Source organism: Oncorhynchus clarkii, chromosome 30 (assembly GCF_045791955.1).
Source record: "Oncorhynchus clarkii lewisi isolate Uvic-CL-2024 chromosome 30, UVic_Ocla_1.0, whole genome shotgun sequence".
In the NCBI taxonomy this organism is placed as follows: Eukaryota; Metazoa; Chordata; class Actinopteri; order Salmoniformes; family Salmonidae; genus Oncorhynchus; species Oncorhynchus clarkii.
The window spans coordinates 35,573,592-35,594,795 of record NC_092176.1 but is presented as its reverse complement, the minus strand read 5'-3'; the positions used below and the strand labels follow the sequence as shown (position 1 = coordinate 35,594,795).

Genomic DNA, 21,204 nt, shown 5'->3' with positions numbered 1-21,204 from the left:
GCCTCACGTAGCAAACTAACAATTACATTTTTTGTTGACCAAATTCGATACTCATTGACTTCCATACAAAAAATCCTCACTTCGTGGATTTATTTTCGTGGACAGATTTTGGGCAGAGTAAAACCTCTCGCTTCGCCTTTTCCTCTCTGACTACAGTTAACAGTCAGATACTTATCCTTGGTTAAATATTAAACTACTGATTCTGTTTAGCTTTCGTCATAACGGCACTACACAGGCCGTACATATAAAGCTTCACACAAACGAGGGAAAGGTTTCCATTCAGTGTCTGGGGAAGATGGCGGCGACGTGTTCAATATTGCCCAAGGGCCAACTACTGTACAGGAATGCTGTCAAGCTGCAGGTCGCAAGGTAAAGTGAAAACGTTGGAAGTTTTAATTGCTAACATTTACTCGCATCTTTGATCAACAGAGAACGTGCTTAATCTTAATCTTACACAGCGCAATTAAATACTTTGAGAATGTGAACCCTAATTATGTGAACTAGGTCGCTTTGAATCGTAGAGTAATTATATAAGGGACGATATATCCAACAATGTCTGCCTGCTAAATGTGTGCGTTATCTGCAAATGTTGGTCAAATTATGAAGGTTAAACGATTGAAAGGAGGAAACATCCTGATTAATGATGAAAAAGTTGCACTAACTGAGTCTACTAGCCTACTTTAATAATTTGCTGGGCACCTGAACTTTGACCCATTTCAAATGGGATCAACTGTGGTGTTATCACTTTTCCAATGCTGACACAATGTAACTAAACCCTATGACAACATGGCAACTGAATAAAACAAAAAACAACTACTCTATCCTTTCCTCTGACTGCAAATTCAAGTCAGCATGCAAAATTCCATATTCTATATTTTAAGCAATAATGCCCGATAAAGTGTGGTATATGGCCAATATACCATGGCTAAGGGCTGTTCCCCGCACGACTCAACATGGAGTGCCTGGATACAGCCCTTAGCTGTAGCATATTGGCCATATATCACAACCCCTGAGGTGCCTTATTGCAATTATAAACTGTTTACCAATGTAATTAGAGCAGTAAAAGTGTTTTGTCATACCCGTGGTATATGGTCTGATATATCACAGCTGTCAGCCAATCAATATTCAGGGCTTGAACCACCCAGTTTATAATGTCTTGTTATAATGTCTGTTATAAATGCTATATTTATTATTGCCAGCAGCATACCACCCTGCATACCACTGCTGGCTTGCTTCTGAAGCTAGGCAGGGTTGGGCCTGGTCAGTTCCTGGATGGGAGACCAGATGCTGCTGGAAGTGGTGTAGGAGGCACTCTTTCCTCTGGTCTAAAAAAATATCCCAATGCCCCAGGGCAGTGATTGGGGACACTGCCCTGTGTAGGGTGCCGTCTTTCGGATGAGACGTTAAACAGGTGTCCTGACTCTCTGAGGTCATTAAAGATCCCATGACACTTATTGTAAGAGTAGGGGTGTTAACCCCGGTGTCCTGGCTAAATTCCCAATCTGGTCCTCAAACCATCACGATCACCTAATAATCCTCAGTTTACAATTTGCTCATTTTCTCCCCTGTAACTAATCCCCAGGTTGTTGTTGCAAATGAGAACATGTTCTCAGTCAACTTACCTGGTAAAATAACTGATAAATAAATAAATATTGGCCATATACCACTCCACTTCTGGCTTTATTGCTTAAATATACCACTGCTGTCAGCCAATCAGCATTCAGGGCTTGAATCACCCAGTTTATAATCCCACTTTTAAAGTGATCTACTGCTAGCCTACACTCAGCTTTTAACTGCTTTGCCAGCTTTTGCATTTCCATTCAATCCATCTGATTTGAGTCAGTGACACCAGAGCAGATGATCTGTAGGCCTGTCAGACTGCTTGGTCAATAACTTGATTCAACCAAGTTCTTCTGAGCCACTACTAATGGACAAATACATGACACTCTTGGATTTAAAATGGTAACACATCTTCACAAGTAATATTGGAAATCTTCTATGCAATATCCAAGGCAGGTTCTTGTAAATAACACATGAGTAATGCTGTTCTCATTCAACTGACCAGACTAACATAAATGGCTATTGATCACACTCATACCCAGGGTGTAGGCTACTCATCATAGCGTGATAACTGCAGTGCCACCAGTGGACTCATTTAGATTTCATGGCCTATACTGATCAGACATGTTTCTATTGTATATCAATGCCAAGTTGCCTGATCCTGCAAAAACTCTAAATTATTTAGATTCTTTAAATTTGATTCTTGTGTAGGAGGTTTTCAGACAAAGGATGGTTCCAGTCTATGTTTGTGCACGAAGTGGAGGCCAGGAAAGATGCCCACTCCAACCTGCTGTCGAAGAGTGAGACCAGCGACCTCTACAAAATTCAGTGTATGTAATAATATATTATATCCTAGCTGCATCAACACGTCTATATTATCTTCTGCAGGAGGGGTTGAGGTGCAATAATAAACTAAATGTGAGACAAATGCAGAAAATGATGTTGAATTGGATTAATTTGCTTTGTTTTTATCGATTTTATCACTCCGTCTCTTTGGAAAACAGTGAAAGGATCATCATAATTTAAGGCATATTATTGCACCAAGGGACCTACAGGAAGATGGATGCAGATCTGTGGCTAAATGAAGTGAGAATGTGTAATTACATGGTATCATAACAATGCCATTATGTGTTTTGTTGTGACAAAAATTTAATTAGAAATGTCTAGTTCTCATCACATACTTTAACTTTGGATAGTTTGTCCTTTGTCTTGTCTATAACTTTAGCCTGACCATTATAATCAGCAGGGAAATTGGGTTAGAAACACCATTACAACCAGCAGGGAAATTGGGTTAGAAAGACCATTAAAACCAGCAGGGAAATTGGGTAGGAGGACGATGATCCAAAAATAGTTTATTTGCAGAAGGAATAACGCATTAGTCTAATAATATGACTGATGCTGCTCAGTATGTTATATGATATTTCCCTTTTTTTAGCCTAATGTCCACCCACCGATATTCAGACTAGCTTATTCTGTCCCTTTCTCTCTCAGTTCACAATGTCAAGCCAGAGTGTCTGGAGGCGTACAACAATCTAGAGTGAGTTCATCTTTATTTTTTAGTTTTGCTCACATGTGCTGTAAATACTAACTGACAGTCTCCTCTTTTGGTCATTCACAGTAGATGTTTACTAGATATCTGTGAGTAGGACTGCACAATCGATGAAAATGCAGACAGATACAGTATCTGTGATATCGTGTCTTTATACGTTTCCATGAATTCAGGGCTGAGGTGCAGCACAAACTCCACTTAGACCAGGACTATCCCTGTGATGTTGTGGGGAGCTGGAATACTTGGTATGGCGACCAAGACCAAGCAGGTAAGTGGCATAGACAGCGGTGCATAACAACAGTGTCACAAAACCCTAATCGACTGTTATCTAATATGATCTGTTGATGTATTCTTATGTTCTCTGTTAACCCTGATCTAACGTTATCACATACCTTTTCCTGAAGATAGGCCTCTTGTACAATGACGTCACTCACCAGAAGCATCTAGCTGATCGAGGTAAACAGTTTGGCCAATACATCACTGACCTCTGCTGTCTGTTTGTTGCAGTGCACCTTTGGCGGTATACAGGAGGCTACCCAGCATTGACTGAATGCTTGACCAAATTGAACAACAATAAGGTAGGCTGTGTAAACTATATGTTTTTAGCATTTTAAAAGCAATTAGAAATGATGTTCTGGACAAATCAGTACCACAACAGATCATTCAAAATGTATATCAAGTTATGTCAAATATTTGTAAATCTGATATTGTTATATACAGTTGAAGTCGGAAGTTTACATGCGCTTAGGTTGGAGTCATTAAAACTCGATTTTCAACCACTCCACACATTTCTTGTTAACAAACTATAGTTTTGGCAAGTCGGTTAGGACATCTACTTTGTGCATGACACAAGTAATTTTTCCAACAATTGTTTACAGGCAGATTATTTCACTTATAATTAACTGTATCACAATTCCAGTGGGTCAGAAGTTTACATACACTAAGTTGACTGTGCCTTTAAACTGCTTGGAAAAATCCAGAAAATGATGTCATGGCTTTAGAAACTTTTGCTATTCTAATTGACATAATTTGAGTCAATTGGAGGTGTACCTGTGGATGTATTTCAAGGCCTACCTTCAAACTCAGTGCCTCTTTGCTTGACATCATGGGAAAATCTAAATAAATCAGCCAAGACCTCAGAAAATAAATTGTCGACCTCCACGAGTCTAGTTCATCATTGGGAGCAATTTCCAAACGCCTGAAGGTACCACATCCATCTGTACAAACAATAGTACGCAAGGATAAACACCATGGGACCACATAACAGTCATACCGCTCAGGAAGGAAACGCATTCTGTCTGCTAGAGATGAACGTACTTTGGCGCGAAAAGTGCAAATCAATTCCAGAACAACAGCATAGGACCTTGTGAAGATGCTGGAGGAAACAGGTACAGAAGTATCTATAAAACGAGTCCTATATCGACATAACCTGAAAGGCCGCTCAGCAAGGAAGAAGCCACTGCTCCAAAACCGCCATAAAAAAAGCCAGGCTACAGTTTGTAACTGCACATGGGGACAAAGATTGTACTTTTTTGGAGAAATGTCCTCTGGTCTGATGAAACAAAAATGAAAATGTTTGGCCATAATGACCATCGTTATGTTTGGAGGAAAAGGGGAGGCTTGCAAGCCGAAGAACACCATCCCAACCGTGAAGCACGGCGGTGGCAGCATCATGTTGTGGGGGTGCTTTGCTGCAGGAGGGACTGGTGCACTTCAGAAAAAGGATGGCATCATGAGGAGGGAAATTATGTGGATATATTGAAGCAACATCTCAAGACATCAGTCAGGAAGTTAAGGCTTGGTTGCAAATGGGTCTTCCAAATGGACAATGACCCCCAGCATACTTACAAAGTTGTGGCAAAATGGCTTAAGGACAACAAAGTCAAGATATTGGAGTGGCCATCACAAAGCCCTGACCTCAATTCTATAGAGAATTTGTGGGCAGACCTAAAAAAGTGTGTGCGAGCAAGGAAGCCTACAAACCTGACTCAGTTACACCAGCTCTGTCAGGAGGAATGGGCCACAATTCACCCAACTTATTGTGGGAGGCTTGTGGAAGACTACCCGAAACATTTGACCCAGGTTAAACAATTTAAAGGCAATGCTACCAAATATGAATTGAGTATGTAAACTTCTTGTCCACTGGGAATGTGATGAAAAAAATAAAAGCAGAAAAAAATAATTCTCTCTACTATTATTCTGACATTTCACATTCTTATAATAAAGTGGTGATCCTAACTGACCTAAGACAGGGAATTTTTACTAGGATTAAATGTCAGGAGTTGTGAAAACTGAGTTTAAATGTATTTGGCTAAGGTGTATGTAAACTTCTGACTTCAACTGTATAAATATCATAGTATCCTCATTGTTTTGGGGGGAAAGCATGGCTCTACTACTCGCTGACGTGAAACAACTATTCTTCTTTAGTTTACTAATTCATGAATTTCAAACAACATGAAACTGTTTTAAAGGAGTATCTGCACTTCAGGATGGAAAGGAGTAAAATGCTGGTCTCACGGCGGAACCAGCTTCTTCTAGAGTTCAGTTTCTGGAACGAGCCAACACCCAGAAATGGACCCAACATTTACGAGATGCGCTCATACAAACTCAAGGTAAGACACTGATTGGGACTAGAAACATGCAAACTGTGGTCATACAAACTTAAAGGGATACTTCAGGATTTTAGCAATGAGGCCCGTTATCTACTGCCCCAGAGTCTAATGACCTTGTGGATACCATTTTTATATATCTCCATTCAGTTTTAAGGAAGTCGTCAACTTACGTTAGCGCAATTGCCAACTAGCGGTAACGCAATGACTGGACGTCTATGGGAACAGCTAGCATGCAGACTTCCAGTCATTGCTCTAATGCTAGTTAGCATTTGTTCGCAAAACTACCTCTTAACTTCCTTCGTACTGGACGCAGATACAAAAAATAGGTACCCACAAGCTAATCTGACGCTGGGGAGGTAGATAAAGGGCTTCATTGCCAAAATCCTGAACTATCCCTTTAAGATAAGTCTTGCAATGACCTAGACATACAAATTGCGCTCATAGAAACTCAAGGTAAGATACTGCTGTGAGGACACCCAGAGATATACAAACAGTGGCCCTACAGAACACAATGGACATCATGTACCTAAGATAAACGTCTAATCTCAAACACAACCAACATGTCTGGCTCGACTGTATCTAATCAGTATGTAGGCCTACGTCACGCTGCATTGTGTACAGAACTGTATGTTTTGATTGCAGCACCTGCATCTCTAGGAATATGGTATGTAAATGGGATGCTGTTGCATTCTGTAGGTGAAGGACACGGGTGGTTATGAAGTTAAACGTTTCCTGTCTTCATACTTCAGTGTAATTATCTCCAGTAGCTAGATTTCCATCTAATTAGCGAAAGATTTTCATGTGAATATTCTAGAATCTGCATAAAGAAAGTATGTGCATTTTTCCACCAATGGCATGTTTCCAGCAAGTAGACTTGTTGAGTGTAACAATCAGTATGTGATGATGTAGTGCACACAAAATGTACTTTTTCGCTTATGTTTTCATGTTTTGTTTTATTTTACCTTTATTTAACTAGGCAAGTCAGTTAAGAGCAAATTCTTATTTTCAATGATGGCCTAGGAACAGAGGGTTAATTGCCTTGTTCAGGGGCAGAAAGTCATATTTTTACCTTGTCAGCTCGGGGATTCGATCTTGCAACCTTCCGGTTACTAGTCCAACGCTCTAACCACTGTACCGAATAAAAATCTATGTGTTCAATGTGTTTCCATTGCATTTTCAACTCTACCGATTAGTTTTATCACAGAAACGGTTGCATTAAATAGCAAATGTGCCTACTCTGGTCTTGCAACCTGCGCAATAGCTAACAGCTCTTAGATATAGTGCATGTAGGCTGTGTGGGTTGTCTAGTCTACAATCAGTGGAGGCAGCGGAGGGGCGGAAGGCTCATAATAATGGCTGGAATGGAGCAAATCAAATGTTATTTGTCACATGTGCTGAATACAACAGGTGTAGTAGACCTTACAGTGAAATGCTTACTTACATAACCAACAGTGCAGTTTTAAGAAGAAAAAAAAGATGAAAATACAGATAAAGACTAAAAAATATATATTATAATTATATAAGATTTTTTTTTTTACAATATCAATATTACAAATAATTAACTAGCAACAGTAGCGAGGCTATACACATGGGATTCCGGTACAGAGTTAATGTGCAGGGGCACCAGTTAGCCAAGGTAATTGAGGTACAGTGGGGCAAAAAAGTATTTAGTCAGCCACCAATTGTGCAAGTTCTCCCACTTAAAAAGATGAGAGAGGCCTGTAATTTTCATCATAGGTACACTTCAACTATGACAAACAAAATTAGAAAAAAATCCAGAAAATCACAGCTTCTCGGTCTCGGCTTCCGGGGATGTAGCCGCAGCAATATTGCGACGTACCAGTGCCTCAGGCCTGACCTTCTTGGATACCAGTCGGTGCTGTGGAAGCGAAGTTGCCAGAGCCTTACTGAACCCCTCCCGGAGGTCCTGGTACTCTGCGTAGCTGGCGGAGAGGTCCGGGGCAATTTCCAAGCCCCAGGAAGACATCCTGGGGCAGGCAGAGCTGATTTCAGGCAATGAGTGTGGCAGGACAGGCTCCAGCCCACGATGGCACCAGTAGCCCAGTCAATGGAGGGATTGTGTCGTTGGAGCCAAGAGAATCCCAATACCACGGAACCTGCGGAGACTCAACCAGCAGAAATTGGATCGTCTCGCTGTGGTTTCCCCGACACTCGTAGGTTGACGTGGGTGGTCGGGTGGGTGACCCGGCCTATAGAGCAACTGTCCAGCGCTCTAACACCCATGGGAATCGAGAGGGGTTGTGTGGGGATGCCCAGCTCGGACGCCAGGGTAACATCCATGAGACTCACATCGGCCCCCTGAGTCGATGAGTACCTGGAGAGACTTAGACTGGTCACCCCACCGCAGGTTGGCACGGAGAGGGGTGCGAGCAAGGGGAGACGGAAAATGATCTTTAAGGCCCACCAGTGTACTCGCTCCAACAAATGAGCTAGGTCTTTTGAAGGGACAGGTAGACACATAATGACCGGCAGTATCGCAATACTTACAACTCTGGGTCTCAAATCTGCATACCCGTTTGGCTGGAGACGGCCTAGCCCTGCCGAGCTGCATTGGCTCGGGAAGAGATGAATCGGCAGTCTCGGGAGGCTCTTGGGGGGACTCGGGTAAGCTCGGATCCTCTTGGGGACATAGACGCCGGAGTTCATCAGATACAAGGTGGAATCCTTGAGTGAGCGATTGGGACTGTAATCAGACCTCTTCTCCATCCTACGTTCCCAAAGCCGATCATCGGTCCGGATGGTTAAAGCGATGAGTGAGTCGAGATCTGTTGGTAGTTCTCGGGCTGCCAGCTCATCCTTTACCTTCTCCGATAATCCGTGCAGGAATGTGTCGAACAGCGCTTCCGGGTTCCATGTACCCTCCGCTGCTAGCGTGCGGAACTCCACCGCATAGTCTGCCAAACTGAGGGTGTCCTGCCGAAGCTTGAGTAACTTCCAGGCAGCCTCTCTCCCGGACACCAAGCCTCAAACTTTTCTCACCTCCGCCACGAATACCTCCAGACTGAGGCAGAAGGCGGATTGTTGCTCCCACACTGCCGTGGCCCAGGCGAGTGCCCTCCCGAACATTAGCGTAATAATGTACACTATCTTTGAGTGGTCTGAGGGTAACGAAGAAGGCTGCAGCTCGAAAACGAGGGAGCATTGGGAGAGAAAAGCCCGGAGGGTTCTGGTATCTCCATCGTAGCGCTTCGGGGAGGTAAGCGGGGTTCCTGGGAAACCGGGGTGATTGCACTGCTACCAGCCAGGTTACTGACTGGCTGGGAGGTTACCGTCGTGGTAGGCTGCCTGGTAGGCAACCCACGGAATTGCTCCCGCAATGCGTCCAATGCTAGGTCGTGACATTCGGCAACGTCCTGGAACCCTTCCATCAGAACGTGAAGCAACTCCTCATGTCTACTATTCATTAACTACAGCTCAACGTTCAACACCATAGTGCCTTCAAAACTCATCACTAAGCTAAGGACCCTGGGACTAAACACCTTCCTCTGCAACTGGATCCTGGACTTCCTGACGGGCCGTCCCTAGGTGGTAAGGGTAGGTAACAACACATCCGCCACGCTGATCCTCAACGCGGGGGCCCCTCAGGGGTGTGTGCTCAGTCCCCTCCTGTACTCCCTGTTAACTCATGACTGCACGGCCAGGCACAACTCTAACACCATCATTAAGTTTGCAGATGACACAACAATGGTAGGCCTGATCACCAACAACGATGAGACAGCCTATAGGGAGGAGGTGAGGGACCTGACCATGTGTTGCAAGGAAAACAACCTCTCCCTCAATGTGATCAAGACAAAGGAGATGATTGTGGACTACAGGAGAAGGAGGGCACGCCCCCATTCTCATCAACGGGGCTGTAGTGGAGCAGGTTGAGAGCTTCAACTTCCTTGGTGTCCACATCAACAACAAACTAGAATGGTCCAAACACACTAAGACAGGTGTTGAAGAGGGTACAACAAAGCCTATGCTTACTTACAGTCGTAGCCTAAAGTTTTGAGAATGACACAAATATTAATTTCCACAAAGTTTTCTGCTTCAGTGTCTTTAGATATTTTTGTCAGATGTTACTATGGAATACTGAAGTATAATTACAAGCATTTCATAAGTTTCAAAGTATTTTATTGACAATTACATGAAGTTGATGCAAAGAGTCAATATTTGCAGTGTTGACCCTTCTTTTTCAAGACTTCTTCAATCCGCCATGGCATGCTGTCAATTAACCTCTGGGCCACATCTTGACTGAAGGCAGCCCATTCTTGCATAATCAATGCTTGGAGTTTGTCAGAATTTGTGGGGTTTTGTTTGTCCACCCGCCTCTTGAGGATTGACCACAAGTTCTCAATGGGATTAAGGTCTGGGGAGTTTCCTGGCCATGGACCCAAAATATCAATGTTTTTGTTCCCTGAGCCACTTAGTTGTCACTTTTGCCTTATGGCAAGGTGCTCCATCATGCTGGAAATGTTATTGTTCGTCACCAAACTGTTCCTGGATGGTTGGGAGAAGTTGCTCTCGGAGGATGTGTTGGTACCATTCTTTATTCATGGCTGTGTTCTTAGGCAAAATTGTGAGTTTGCCCACTCCCTTGGCTGAGAAGCAACCTCACACATGAATGGTTTCAGGATGCTTTACTGTTGGCATGACACAGGACTGATGGTAGCGCTCACCTTGTCTTCTCCGGACAAGCTTTTTTCCGGATGCCCCAAACAATCGGAAAGCGGATTCATCAGAGAAAATGACTTTACCCCAGTCCTCAGCAGTCCAACCCCTTTACCTTTTGCGAATATCAGTCTGTCTCTTATGTTTTTCCTGGAGAGAAGTGGCTTCTTTGCTGCCCTTCTTGACACCAGGCCATCCTCCAAAAGTATTCGACTCACTGTGCGTGCAGATGCACTCACACCTGCCTGCTGCCAATCCTGAGCAAGCTCTGTACTGGTGGTGCCCCGATCCCGCAGCAGAATCAACTTTAGGAGACGGTCCTGGCGCTTGCCGGACTTTCTTGGGCGCCCTGAAGCCTTCTTCACAACAATACAACCGCTCTCCTTGAAGTTCTTGATGATCCAATAAATGGTTGCAATCTTACTGGCAGCAATATCCTTGCCTGTGAAGCCCTTTTTGTGCAAAGCAATGATGACGGCACGTGTTTCCTTGCAAGTAACCATGGTTGACAGAGGAAGAACAATTATTCCAAGCACCAACCTCCTTTTGAAGCTTCCAGTCTGTTATTCGAACTCAATCAGCATGACAGAGTGATCTCCAGGCTTGTCCTCGTCAATACTCACACTTGTGTTAACGAGAGAATCACTGACATGATGTCAGCTGGTCCTTTTGTGGCAGGGCTGAAATGCAGTGGAACTTTTTTGGGGGGGGGATTCAGTTAATTTGCATGGCAAAGTTAATTTGCATGGCATGGATCACTCTTCATAACATTCTGGAGAATATGCAAATTGCTATTATACAAACTGAGGCAGCAGACTTTGTGAAAATTGATATTTGTGTCATTCTCAAAACTTTTGGCCACGACTGTATATGTAGGTAGAGGTAAAGTGAATATGCATGGATAATAAACAGAGTAGCTGCAGCGTAAAAATGGAAACCATGTGTTTGATGTATGTGATAGAATTCCACTTATTCCGCTTTAGACATTAACATGTGCCCGTCCTCCCCAATTAAGATGCCACCAACATCCTGTGGTCTACATGATGAGATTATTATGGAAAATTGCGAGAATATTTGTATTTGTCAAAAGGCAGTCAAACATCGATCATCATGTCACCAAAGTAAGACCCTTGATATTTGTTAGAAAGCAGTGTCAAGCTCATCGCCGTACACTTTCACCACCATGTGAAGTTCATCATTACTTATTTCATCTGTAGCCTAATAAACGGTTTTTCCAAGTCATGGTGGGAGGACCACACATTATATCATTGCTTGACTCCAAGTTTACTTCAATATGATGGTTATTATGTAAATATTTGTGGATCAAAACGTTTCCACAGCCATTTCTCCGGTAATTAATTGTAACGACACAAAAAGATCCCACCATGTCGAACTAACACATTATCTGTCGACATTTATGCATTGATGTCGTGAGAGAGGCGTGATCTTTTTTTTTTATACGATATGACTTTACTTGCATAACAACTGGATGGAAATGTGGTTAAAGACATTGTTTTCTTTTTCTCAACCAACTTTTAGCCTGGAACGATGATTGAATGGGGGAATCATTGGTAAGACTTCTCATGAGACTGCAATATGTACATTGTTTGAAAGAAATGTGCATGTACCATATGCATCTAAGTTGCATGTCATTTTTTGTAAATAATTAATGCAGAAATAAAGCTGGTAATAAGTAATATCAGTAAATGTTTCAGTAGAATGTCAAATATGTCCAATATTGACTGTATTCATTACCTATCTTGATAGGGCGAGGGCGATCAAACATCGACAGGAGAACAATGAGGCAGTTGGAGGGTTCTTCTCTCAGATAGGAGACCTGTATGAAGTTCATCATCTGTGGGGTGAGTCGGCTGATGATACCCGTATGCAAAACATTGACACTATTTTATCAAATGAAGCCAAACAATGCTGTGTGTTTGTGACAGACAGTTTACTATTATCAATATACACACTATGGTGCAACACGTTGGATTATTGTTTGTTCTGTATGTCAATGTCTCTTGTACCTGCCACCTATTTGTATATTATGAATACATGCATACTAAATCATTTGTTCCATCTACAGCCTATAAAGACCTTCAATCCAGAGAAGAGACAAGAAACTCTGCCTGGCAGAAGGAGGGATGGGATTCTAGTGTCTATTATACAGGTAGGAAAGAATACACACAAAACAAACACATAGACATCAATCAAAACCTCTCTGGCAAAGCATTGTGCTTTTTGTCTTCTACTGTGAGAGAAGCTTCAGAATAATCATGTTTTTCAATTGCATCAAACTCAGTATTTCACTATGTTTGTAATTCTAAATGAATTGTCTTGTGGGCTGTCGGATCAGACTCACTGAAGTACATCCGTGAATTCTGATCATTTCAAATCATTTAATGAAAACCCTGTATTACTCCGTCTTGACACAAAATATAGGCTGCTGTCTTTTTTTCAGTGTTTCCCAACACTGAAACAACACGTTCCTCGGTTACCCCCAATAGTACCCTGGACAAACTCATCCAGGGCATGATGATTAGTTGACAAGTTGAATCAGGTGTGCTTGTCTGGGGCTACAATAAAAATGTGTACAGTTGAGGGTACTCACGGATTGGAGTTGAGAAAAACGGTTTTAGATGTTTGATGTTGAGCTCTAACCTCTCTCTCTGTCACATCTCCTCTCCTAGTGCCTTTGATCAGGAGCATGGAGTCTAGGATTATGATTCCTACAAAGAGTTCACCTCTGCAATAACCAGATTCAGTCAAGATCCCGTTCTGGAAGACCAAAGCGAGAACAGATTATGGGCATTTTTCCATCGTGTCTCTCTGTCTTTTTCTCTTTTGTTGTAGGTGCAGATAACTTAGGCCTACATGTAAAGCTTGAATCTATGAACTGTGGTAGATGGAACCTTTTGATGAAAACAAATGTTTTGATGCACTGGCAAGCCCTCAGTTTGAAGACTGCATTCAAAATAGAATCCAGTTTCCATTTTTGCTACCATGGTGAATAGGGGAGAGATTTTATTTCACCTAAATTGATAGATAAATTATATTTCGGATGAATCATGTGCCAAACAAGGGAAAGGAAATCTTCAATAACTTCAATAAGGTATGAAGTAGCTATGAAACTGTGAATTAATAGCTATGATAGGGAAATGAACTAGTTGCTACTGTCATTATGCATCTTGAGTGTGTGAACATACAGGAGTAAGAAATGCCTACTCAGTGGATATGTAGAAGCATATGCCATATCTCAGGTATAAGAAACCTATAGGTCAATGTGAGCTAATGTGAGTCTCTTCCTTTGTCAACCATCAACCAGAAGTAAATCAATAGACATAAGTAGATGCATCTTTGAAATGAGAGACATGAACACTGGATTATTAAATGCTATGTGATCTTTTTCTATGTCTCATTGATTGTGTTTTATCTTCTTGTGTGATAGTGTCATGTTAATCTATTGAATTTAATATGATTTGACCTGGAAATGTATTAAGTGTATGGAAATATATTTTTGCAGTGGTGGTATTGCAGACCCCAAGTTACAAACACTGTTCTAGAATTGTTCATATTTTTCTGTATAGGTGTGATAATTAGGCTATGGGTATCAGATATTGTTAAATCAGAATATGTTATTATACACTCCCCTTCGTATTTATTTGGACAGTGAAGCTAAAACTTTTAATTTGGACAAATTCACGTGTGTAGCTTTAAGAGCAGGGGGCGTGTTATTATATGATGCCTTTTATTTGAATATACAGTAGTGGAGTCAGATTGCGTCTGATGTTTTTCTCTTTATCTGTGACTGACTAATGCAAGACATACAGTTAAATAACTAAGCAGCAAACGTCTAGTCCTCAGGAATGAACATAACACACTCAAGGAACCTTTTATTGGATCGTTCCTGTAAATAGTCAAGCATTCATTCAAACCAACTAGGGGATTGCGCTATTCAGAACCATGGATTTGCACATACTGGATCACAGACTGCGAGTGACCAGCATTTGCAAAGATGGGCTGGTCAATTTCACTCACCCCCTCATCAAACTAATTTTCATGCGGAACAGAGCAAGGTAAGGTTGTTTGCATGACGAGATTATTTTAGCTAATTTAAAACAGTCAGCGATCCTAAAACCAGCAACAACAACAACAAAAAAGCAGTTCGCACTCGCTGATAGCAGACATGCTTGCTAGCTAACGTTTGCTAGTTTGTTAATCCTGTCTCACATTCATCTGCTATGTAAATGTCATGATATACTGTAGTTAGCGACGCTATCCCGTTCAATTAAGGCCGTAATTGTGCATGTCATGCTATGTCGATGTAGCCAGCTGCACCCCTAAACAATGATTAAAACGTGGACCAAAGGTAACCAGACAATTTAATGTGGTGCACTGTTTATTGTACTTGCCGTCAATGAATGAGCACACCAGTCCAAAATGTAGTAGTGTTTAATTTTTCTATACTAATATCAGTCTTTCATTTGCTGAAACAGTAGCTCAGTAAATGTTTAGCTAGTATTTTGAAGAGTGATCATTAGAAAACCTAAAGTATGTTTAGTGGTTATAGGCCTATTGGTAACTATGCCAACAAACAAAACACGTATTCAGTGTTCAGATACAGGTGGTCTTTGGGCAGAGCAATTGTCTAGTCAACCCCACCTCACTTTCACTGTTTTCTATTCAGGTACGTGTCTGTTCTTACATGATATTATGATGATGAAAGCACTTTCCTTTCAATGGGACCTAATCACTTCCCCAAGACTTGTCATGGCAAAGGCAGCTCTCTGGAAATTCATCTTTAAAGAGCCTGAATATAAAGCTTTTAAAGTGTCTGGAACGGATGGTGGCTGCTGTGGCAATTTTTAGTTAATCCCTGGAAATCCTGCCTTTGTTATGTAATTGTTTATGACTCGCCTGTCCTGCATATGCATCAGCCGGAAGAAAGGATTAAACATCTAGCAGTAACTATACAGGCTAGCAGTATATTGTATAGTAGTAGCCTATATAATTGTAGGCCTATGAATTCAGAGGTGGAAAGGAGGCTCAACATACACAGTAGGCCTACATAGTTTGGGAAGAAATGCCATCCATGCCAAGTTGGAGAAGGCTGTTTTTAAAAGGTGATTTTTATAGCCTAGACCCCACTTTGTGTTCTGCGAAGTCTAAGCAGCTCTACTGGCAGTCTTCAAGGACTTGCTTATCATAAAGGTTTCACAGATCAATCCAGTAACATCAGTCTACCAGCTCAGGCGCCATACTCGTCTGACAAGCGTCACTGATGATAGAGTTGGCCTTGACCCCGCACCCCCCCACCCCCGACACTTCCTTTAGATGTGTAGAGACATGTACACACTGGATATATTGCTCAATGATAGCTTCTAAAGGTGTTATTCACCCAAAGAGTTCCTCAGCTTATCCCTCCAGTGAGTCATTAGTAGGTTATTCATTGTACCTGCTGGCCTATGGATACACTTCATGACAGGTCAGCTACTAGGGTTGAATCCAAAGAAAAGTCAGAATGAAGTAGAATTGCCCTGTCATGCAGTAACAGCTTAGGGACTTAGGCTGTTAACCTACATGGGTTTTGTCTCCCTTTGTTGTTGCTTTGTAGTTATGTCATATTCTGTTGTGTCCTGGTTGTTTTCCTGTTTTGGAGTAAGGATCAGGCCATGTGGAAAAATAATGGTTTAGACTGAATTGTTTTGAGTTACCATGAATGCATTTGGAGAACATAACAACAACAACCCTAATATAAACAATGTTTATTTATTTTTTATTTTTTTAGACCGCTTCACAATATAATTGGTTTTAGACTACAGATCTCCCTCTTGTAGGGCTCTGCAATAAATTAGAGTATAGGGCACAAAATCACTCAAAAGCAAACAACCATAGAAGGAATTTTCAGGATAGGCTACCTAACCAGTCAGCACAGTATAGTAGCAAGCAGATCTTGTAAGCTGTTTTTTCTTGTTTACAGCTCTGTCTGACAGTTTCTTCAGTAGCACAATTCTCACTCCGCAACAATCTATTGTAGAATATCTGTGTGAGTGTGTTATTGAATCTTAAGTAGCCTACTCTAGTGTTCAGCAATAACCAGCTGGTAATGGTAACTTTATTGATCATCGCTCTCTCTCACCAAGTTTCTGTTTCTTCTTGGCAGTGTTATTCTTCTGCTGAAATAAGCACCGTCAGCCTTCATGATAAGGGTTTGAAGGAAAGGTTAAGGAGAAGGATTATCTCTCTCCCAGCTGAATTTAGTGTCTGCTACAGTGTTAATCTGTAAGGCTGTGGTGGTGGTCAGGGATGCACACTAATACTGTATAATGTTAGTCAGTAGCCTATGTTGCTGCCTGCCCCCTGACCTCTGCAGCTTGCTGATGAGAGAGCATGGGTCGCAACTCTGAGCCAAAACTAATGTGGATTTATTTTCTTCTCCATTTGCCTTCTACAGTAGGCAGTCAAGGGCCCTTGGTTAGCAACAGGGGGAGAGCTGGGTAAACTTCATCCATTGTTCATTCAAAGACACTCTGTGAAAGTGGAACGCCCATTAGGTCAGCCTCTAGCCAATCGCAAGTTTAGACACATACACCATGTTCATCCAGAGTTGGTGGGAGATGGTTCATAACACAGAACGCCATCACGGCTCACAACCCTCACCTTTCCTCTGATGGAACGCCAGTTCTCTCCTCTGTATTGGTAAAGAACATCATTTTGAGTGCCATTTTTTTCAAGTCTCTCTCTTTCACTTGCTCTCTTGCCCTCACACCACAAAATAAATAAATTGTTTGTCACCAATCATAAATGTGCTGACTGTGCCTTTGTTGCATCATGGAGACACATGAGAATGGATTGGATGTTGACTTTTATTATCTAAGGCTGGAATAAAGAATTAGAATGTTAATGTAGAAGCTTTTTTTAGAAAATCTAGAATGACTAGCACAGAAACAGGAAACTATCCTAACCCAGCAACAGCGTCACGTGGATAGGAAGTTAAATACCCAGCTCCAAACCATTTTAAGAATGTGCCTGCATCAATTAGGCTACACTCTCCCTTTGGTAAAAAAAAATATGATCATTAATAAGCTTTTAAATGTTTGCAGCCTTAACAAAGCAGACTGAGGGTTGCTACCTGTTAGCACCATCCTCTCCCCCTTCTTCTAGCAGGCTTTACAATAACAAGTCGGAAATCTAGCAGTAAATTCCGAGGTTGAGAATGAAGCAAACTTTCACTGGCCTCGTTCGTGCTCTGACGGGCGCTGGGCTACCTAGCAGTATGTTGCTGTAGAGCCGGACAGGGTGAGAGGTCAACAGGAAGGGCTGACTGTGAGGTGACAGTAGACAATGGTCTGCTGAGTTAGCTCGCTGCCTTGCTTGCTCTACAGACGGCTGGGTGGAGCTATGTATTTTGTCCCTTCTCAATTGTTGCGTCCGAAATGGCTCCCTATTCCCTACTGTATGATGTGCAGTACACTACTCTGTAGGGAATAGGGTGCCATTTCGGATGCACGCCTCTCTCTGGATTGATTGCCCTGTCTCATGAAACCAGCGGATTACGTTTTGCTGAGTAGGACCCCGTACAGGATTCTAGTGTTATACAGATGGGAGGGATAGCCATGGGGGGGGACATTTACTAATGACAGCAGAGAGGGATGTTGCTGTCTGTTGCTGAGGCAGAATAACAGTGAAGGGGAAGGTGTTGCACTGTTTAATCATCCAGAAGATTGGTCTGACTCTAACTCTGCATCCGTGACAACGACCATAGGAGTTGACTATACAAGTCTACAGAACCAACTGATCTGGGGCCAGGCTATTTCCTCTTTGGTTTTGCAGCAACCTTGCAAGGGAGAGAGGCGTGGTCTTGAATGAGCCACATACTGTATGTTTATGCTGAATGGACTTCCTGTTCTTTCACTCCTCTCCTGCAAAACTTCTACTTTGTATTATGAATAGTCCTTGTGAACCACTCTCTTCTGCTGGCCAGGGGGCAGTCTGCCACAAAGACAACATTGTGGACAGAGTGTCTCTCAAACTCCTCTGTCTCTCTCTGAGACCAAAGTATTTTGGGTTCAGGCCTGAAATAATGAAGCCTGTCGGAGTCCCCCGCTTACCCCAATGTACCCAGTGTTCCCCACTGCTAGGCAGCACAGCCTTGGGCCTAATGAATGGGGCCCTCGAAAGAAGGACCATCCTGCCGTCCCATCTCAGAACGGCCGGGTTTGGCTCTGCTCTCTCTAGGATTAAAAAACACAGTGGGTGATTGAAGCAAAGCAGAGCCTTGTTCGATTGGGTGCACACATTGTGAGCAGACCAGGCATGCTGGGGGAATATTGGCACAGTGAAGACTAGAGTTTGGTGCTTGGCCAGAGGGCACTAGGTTTAAATCATCCCTAACACACACACCATCGCCATACTACACAGTAACACTCATAGTGGCAACATGTTTTAGTTTGTTCTGAAAATGGTGATCTAATCTTCTCTCTCCCTTTCTCTCAGATGCAAGTTCTTCAGTCTGACAGAGACCCCAGAGAACTACACGGTTGTCCTGGATGAAGAGGGATTTAAAGGTAAATGACTCCTCCTTGGTATCAACCAGAGAGGCACCACTTAACAAACCTCCACCCCCAGCCTATTCTCAGTCACACTCCCTTAACATCCTGAAGTCAACAACTTCAACGTCACATGTTTTTTTATGGCCGATTTTCTTTTGAGGCATTTTATTCCCAATGTCTGTATCTCACAGATGTAGTTGACATCACAGGCACATATTGCCTCCAGGCCTTCTCTATCTTTCTGTCTATTTTAAGAGGTGAAAGCTGGTGCAGAGAATCCACAAGGGGCTGCTTCTGACAAATGATTCCAACCAGAACAGTTCCCCTTCTGAAGGGGAATAGATCGAGAGAAGCAGAGCCTTGCAACACAATTAGACCCAACCAAATCATGAGAAAACAAAAAGATAACTACTTAACTATTTGCACATCATTACAACACTATGTAGACATGTCATTTGAAATGTCGTTATGCTTTTGGATCTTTTGGAAGTGTAATGTTTACTGTCATTCACTGCTGTGAATGAATACCATTAGTTTCCCAGCCTGGAAGTGTTGTTTTTCTTCATCCCCTGAAGTAATTGAAGTTCACTTCACACATTTTTTATTCAAACCAGGCGCATCCCTGAGAACACTGAATTGTTGCATGACAGTGCTCTTCTTATGTGGAATGAAATAGGCTCTATAGCAACTAATATAAAAACACATTGCTATATAAGATTAAATAACATAGCAACAAAATACACTGAACAAAGTGTTGGTTCCATATTTCATGAGCTGAAATAAATTATACCAGAAATGTTCCAAACACACAAAAAGCTTAATTCTGTCATTGTGTGCACAAATGTGTTTACATCCCTGTTAGTGAGCATTTCTCCTTTGCCAAGATAATCCATCTATCTGACAGGTGTAACGTATAAAGATCAGTACACAATTCCTGGAAGCTGAAAATGTCCCAGTTCTTCCGCGGCCTGCTTACTCACCAGACATGTCACCAATTGAGCTTGTTTGGGATGCTCTGGATCGACATGTACGACAGCGTGTTCCAGTTCCCGACAATATCCAGCAACTTCGCACAGCCATTGAAGAGGAGTGGCACAACATTCCACAGGCCACCATCAACCGCCTGATCAACTCTAAGCAAACGGAGATTTGTCATGCTGCATGAGGCAAATGTTGGTCACACCAGATACTGACTCCTATCCCTACTTTTTTTTGGTATCTGTGACCAACTGATGCATATCTGTATTCCCAGTCATGTGAAATCCATAGATTAGGGCTTAATGAATGTATTTAAATTGACTGATCTCCTTATATGAACTGTAACTCAGTAACATTTTTGAAATTGTTCCATGTTGCGTTTATTTCAATTTATTTCGGCAAACAATGATTTGTTAAATCCAGTACAATGCATCTGCTAGTGCACAATCACCTTTTGAAATACAGTGAAATACACATCTCAGTATACAACCCAATATCCGAGTGCACTTTCTTCCCAGTTCCTATACTTCCTGTATAAATCAAATATTACATGAAAAGTTTGAGAGCTCACACCTGCTTCCCAAGTAGCTGCTGGGCTATCTGTTGTTGATGGCCTGTTTGGGGAAGGGGTGAGGACTGATCAGTGTCCTGTCTGGGTCAGTTATGGCCCTCTAGACCCTGTAGGGAATAGGACCTGGTTGAACCCTCCTTGACCCCTTCTCAGACCATAAACACACACACGCGGGGCCTCCCGGGTGGCGCAGTGGTTAAGGGCGCTGTACTGCAGCGCCAGCTGTGCCATCAGAGTCCTGGGTTTGCGCCCAGGCTCTGTCGTAACCGGCCGCGACCGGGAGGTCCGTGGGGCGACGCACAATTGGCCTAGCGTCGCCCGGGTTAGGGAGGGCTTGGTCGGTAGGGGTGTCCTTGTCTCATCGCGCACCAGCGACTCCTGTGGCGGGCTGGGCGCAGTGTACGCTAGCCAAGGTGGCCAGGTGCACGGTGTTTCCTCCGGCGCATTGGTGCGGCTGGCTTCCGGGTTGGATGTGTGCTGTGTTAAAGAAGCAGCGGCTTGGTTGGTTGTGTATTGGAGGACGCATGACTTTCAACCTTCGTCTCTCCCGAGCCCGTACGGGAGTTGTAGCGATGAGACAAGATAGTAGCTACTACAACAATTGGATACTACGAAATTGGGGAGAAAAAAGGGGTAAAATTTAAAAAAAATAATAATAATAAATAAATAAATAAACACACACACGCTGTTAAGAAGTGGCTTACTCTC

General features: G+C 42.6%; 2 protein-coding genes across 3 annotated transcripts in view; both read left to right on the top strand.

Moving 5' to 3' along the window:
* Positions 1-216: 216 nt before the first annotated feature.
* On the top strand, positions 217-14,172 carry LOC139389680 (protein NipSnap homolog 1-like). The gene is made up of 10 exons (XM_071136563.1): positions 217-369; positions 2,272-2,390; positions 3,052-3,097; positions 3,283-3,377; positions 3,617-3,687; positions 5,581-5,721; positions 11,935-11,966; positions 12,163-12,257; positions 12,482-12,565; positions 13,086-14,172. The coding sequence occupies exons 1-10, from the start codon at positions 296-298 to the stop codon at positions 13,148-13,150; spliced, it is 822 nt and encodes a 273-aa protein (XP_070992664.1). The 5' UTR covers positions 217-295; the 3' UTR covers positions 13,151-14,172.
* The window catches only part of LOC139389678 (cytosolic arginine sensor for mTORC1 subunit 1-like), a 26,626-nt gene continuing 19,575 nt past the window's right edge, over positions 14,154-21,204 (top strand). The window contains exons 1-2 of one of the 2 annotated variants that reach the window (XM_071136562.1): positions 14,154-14,471; positions 18,892-18,962. In XM_071136562.1, coding sequence (XP_070992663.1) covers positions 14,359-14,471; positions 18,892-18,962 — 184 coding nt within the window. In that variant the 5' untranslated portion in view covers positions 14,154-14,358. The remainder of the gene's footprint in view (positions 14,472-18,891; positions 18,963-21,204) is intronic. The other variant, XR_011629418.1, reaches the window with a different exon arrangement.

Bases quoted from the DNA above. Each gene is read 5' to 3' on its own strand.
- LOC139389680 (XM_071136563.1), top strand. From the start codon at position 296: ATGGCGGCGACGTGTTCAATATTGCCCAAGGGCCAACTACTGTACAGG. The intron at 3,098-3,282 runs GTGAGTTCATCT...CCATGAATTCAG, and splicing joins GAGGCGTACAACAATCTAGA to GGCTGAGGTGCAGCACAAAC. The intron at 11,967-12,162 runs GTAAGACTTCTC...CTATCTTGATAG, and splicing joins ATTGAATGGGGGAATCATTG to GGCGAGGGCGATCAAACATC.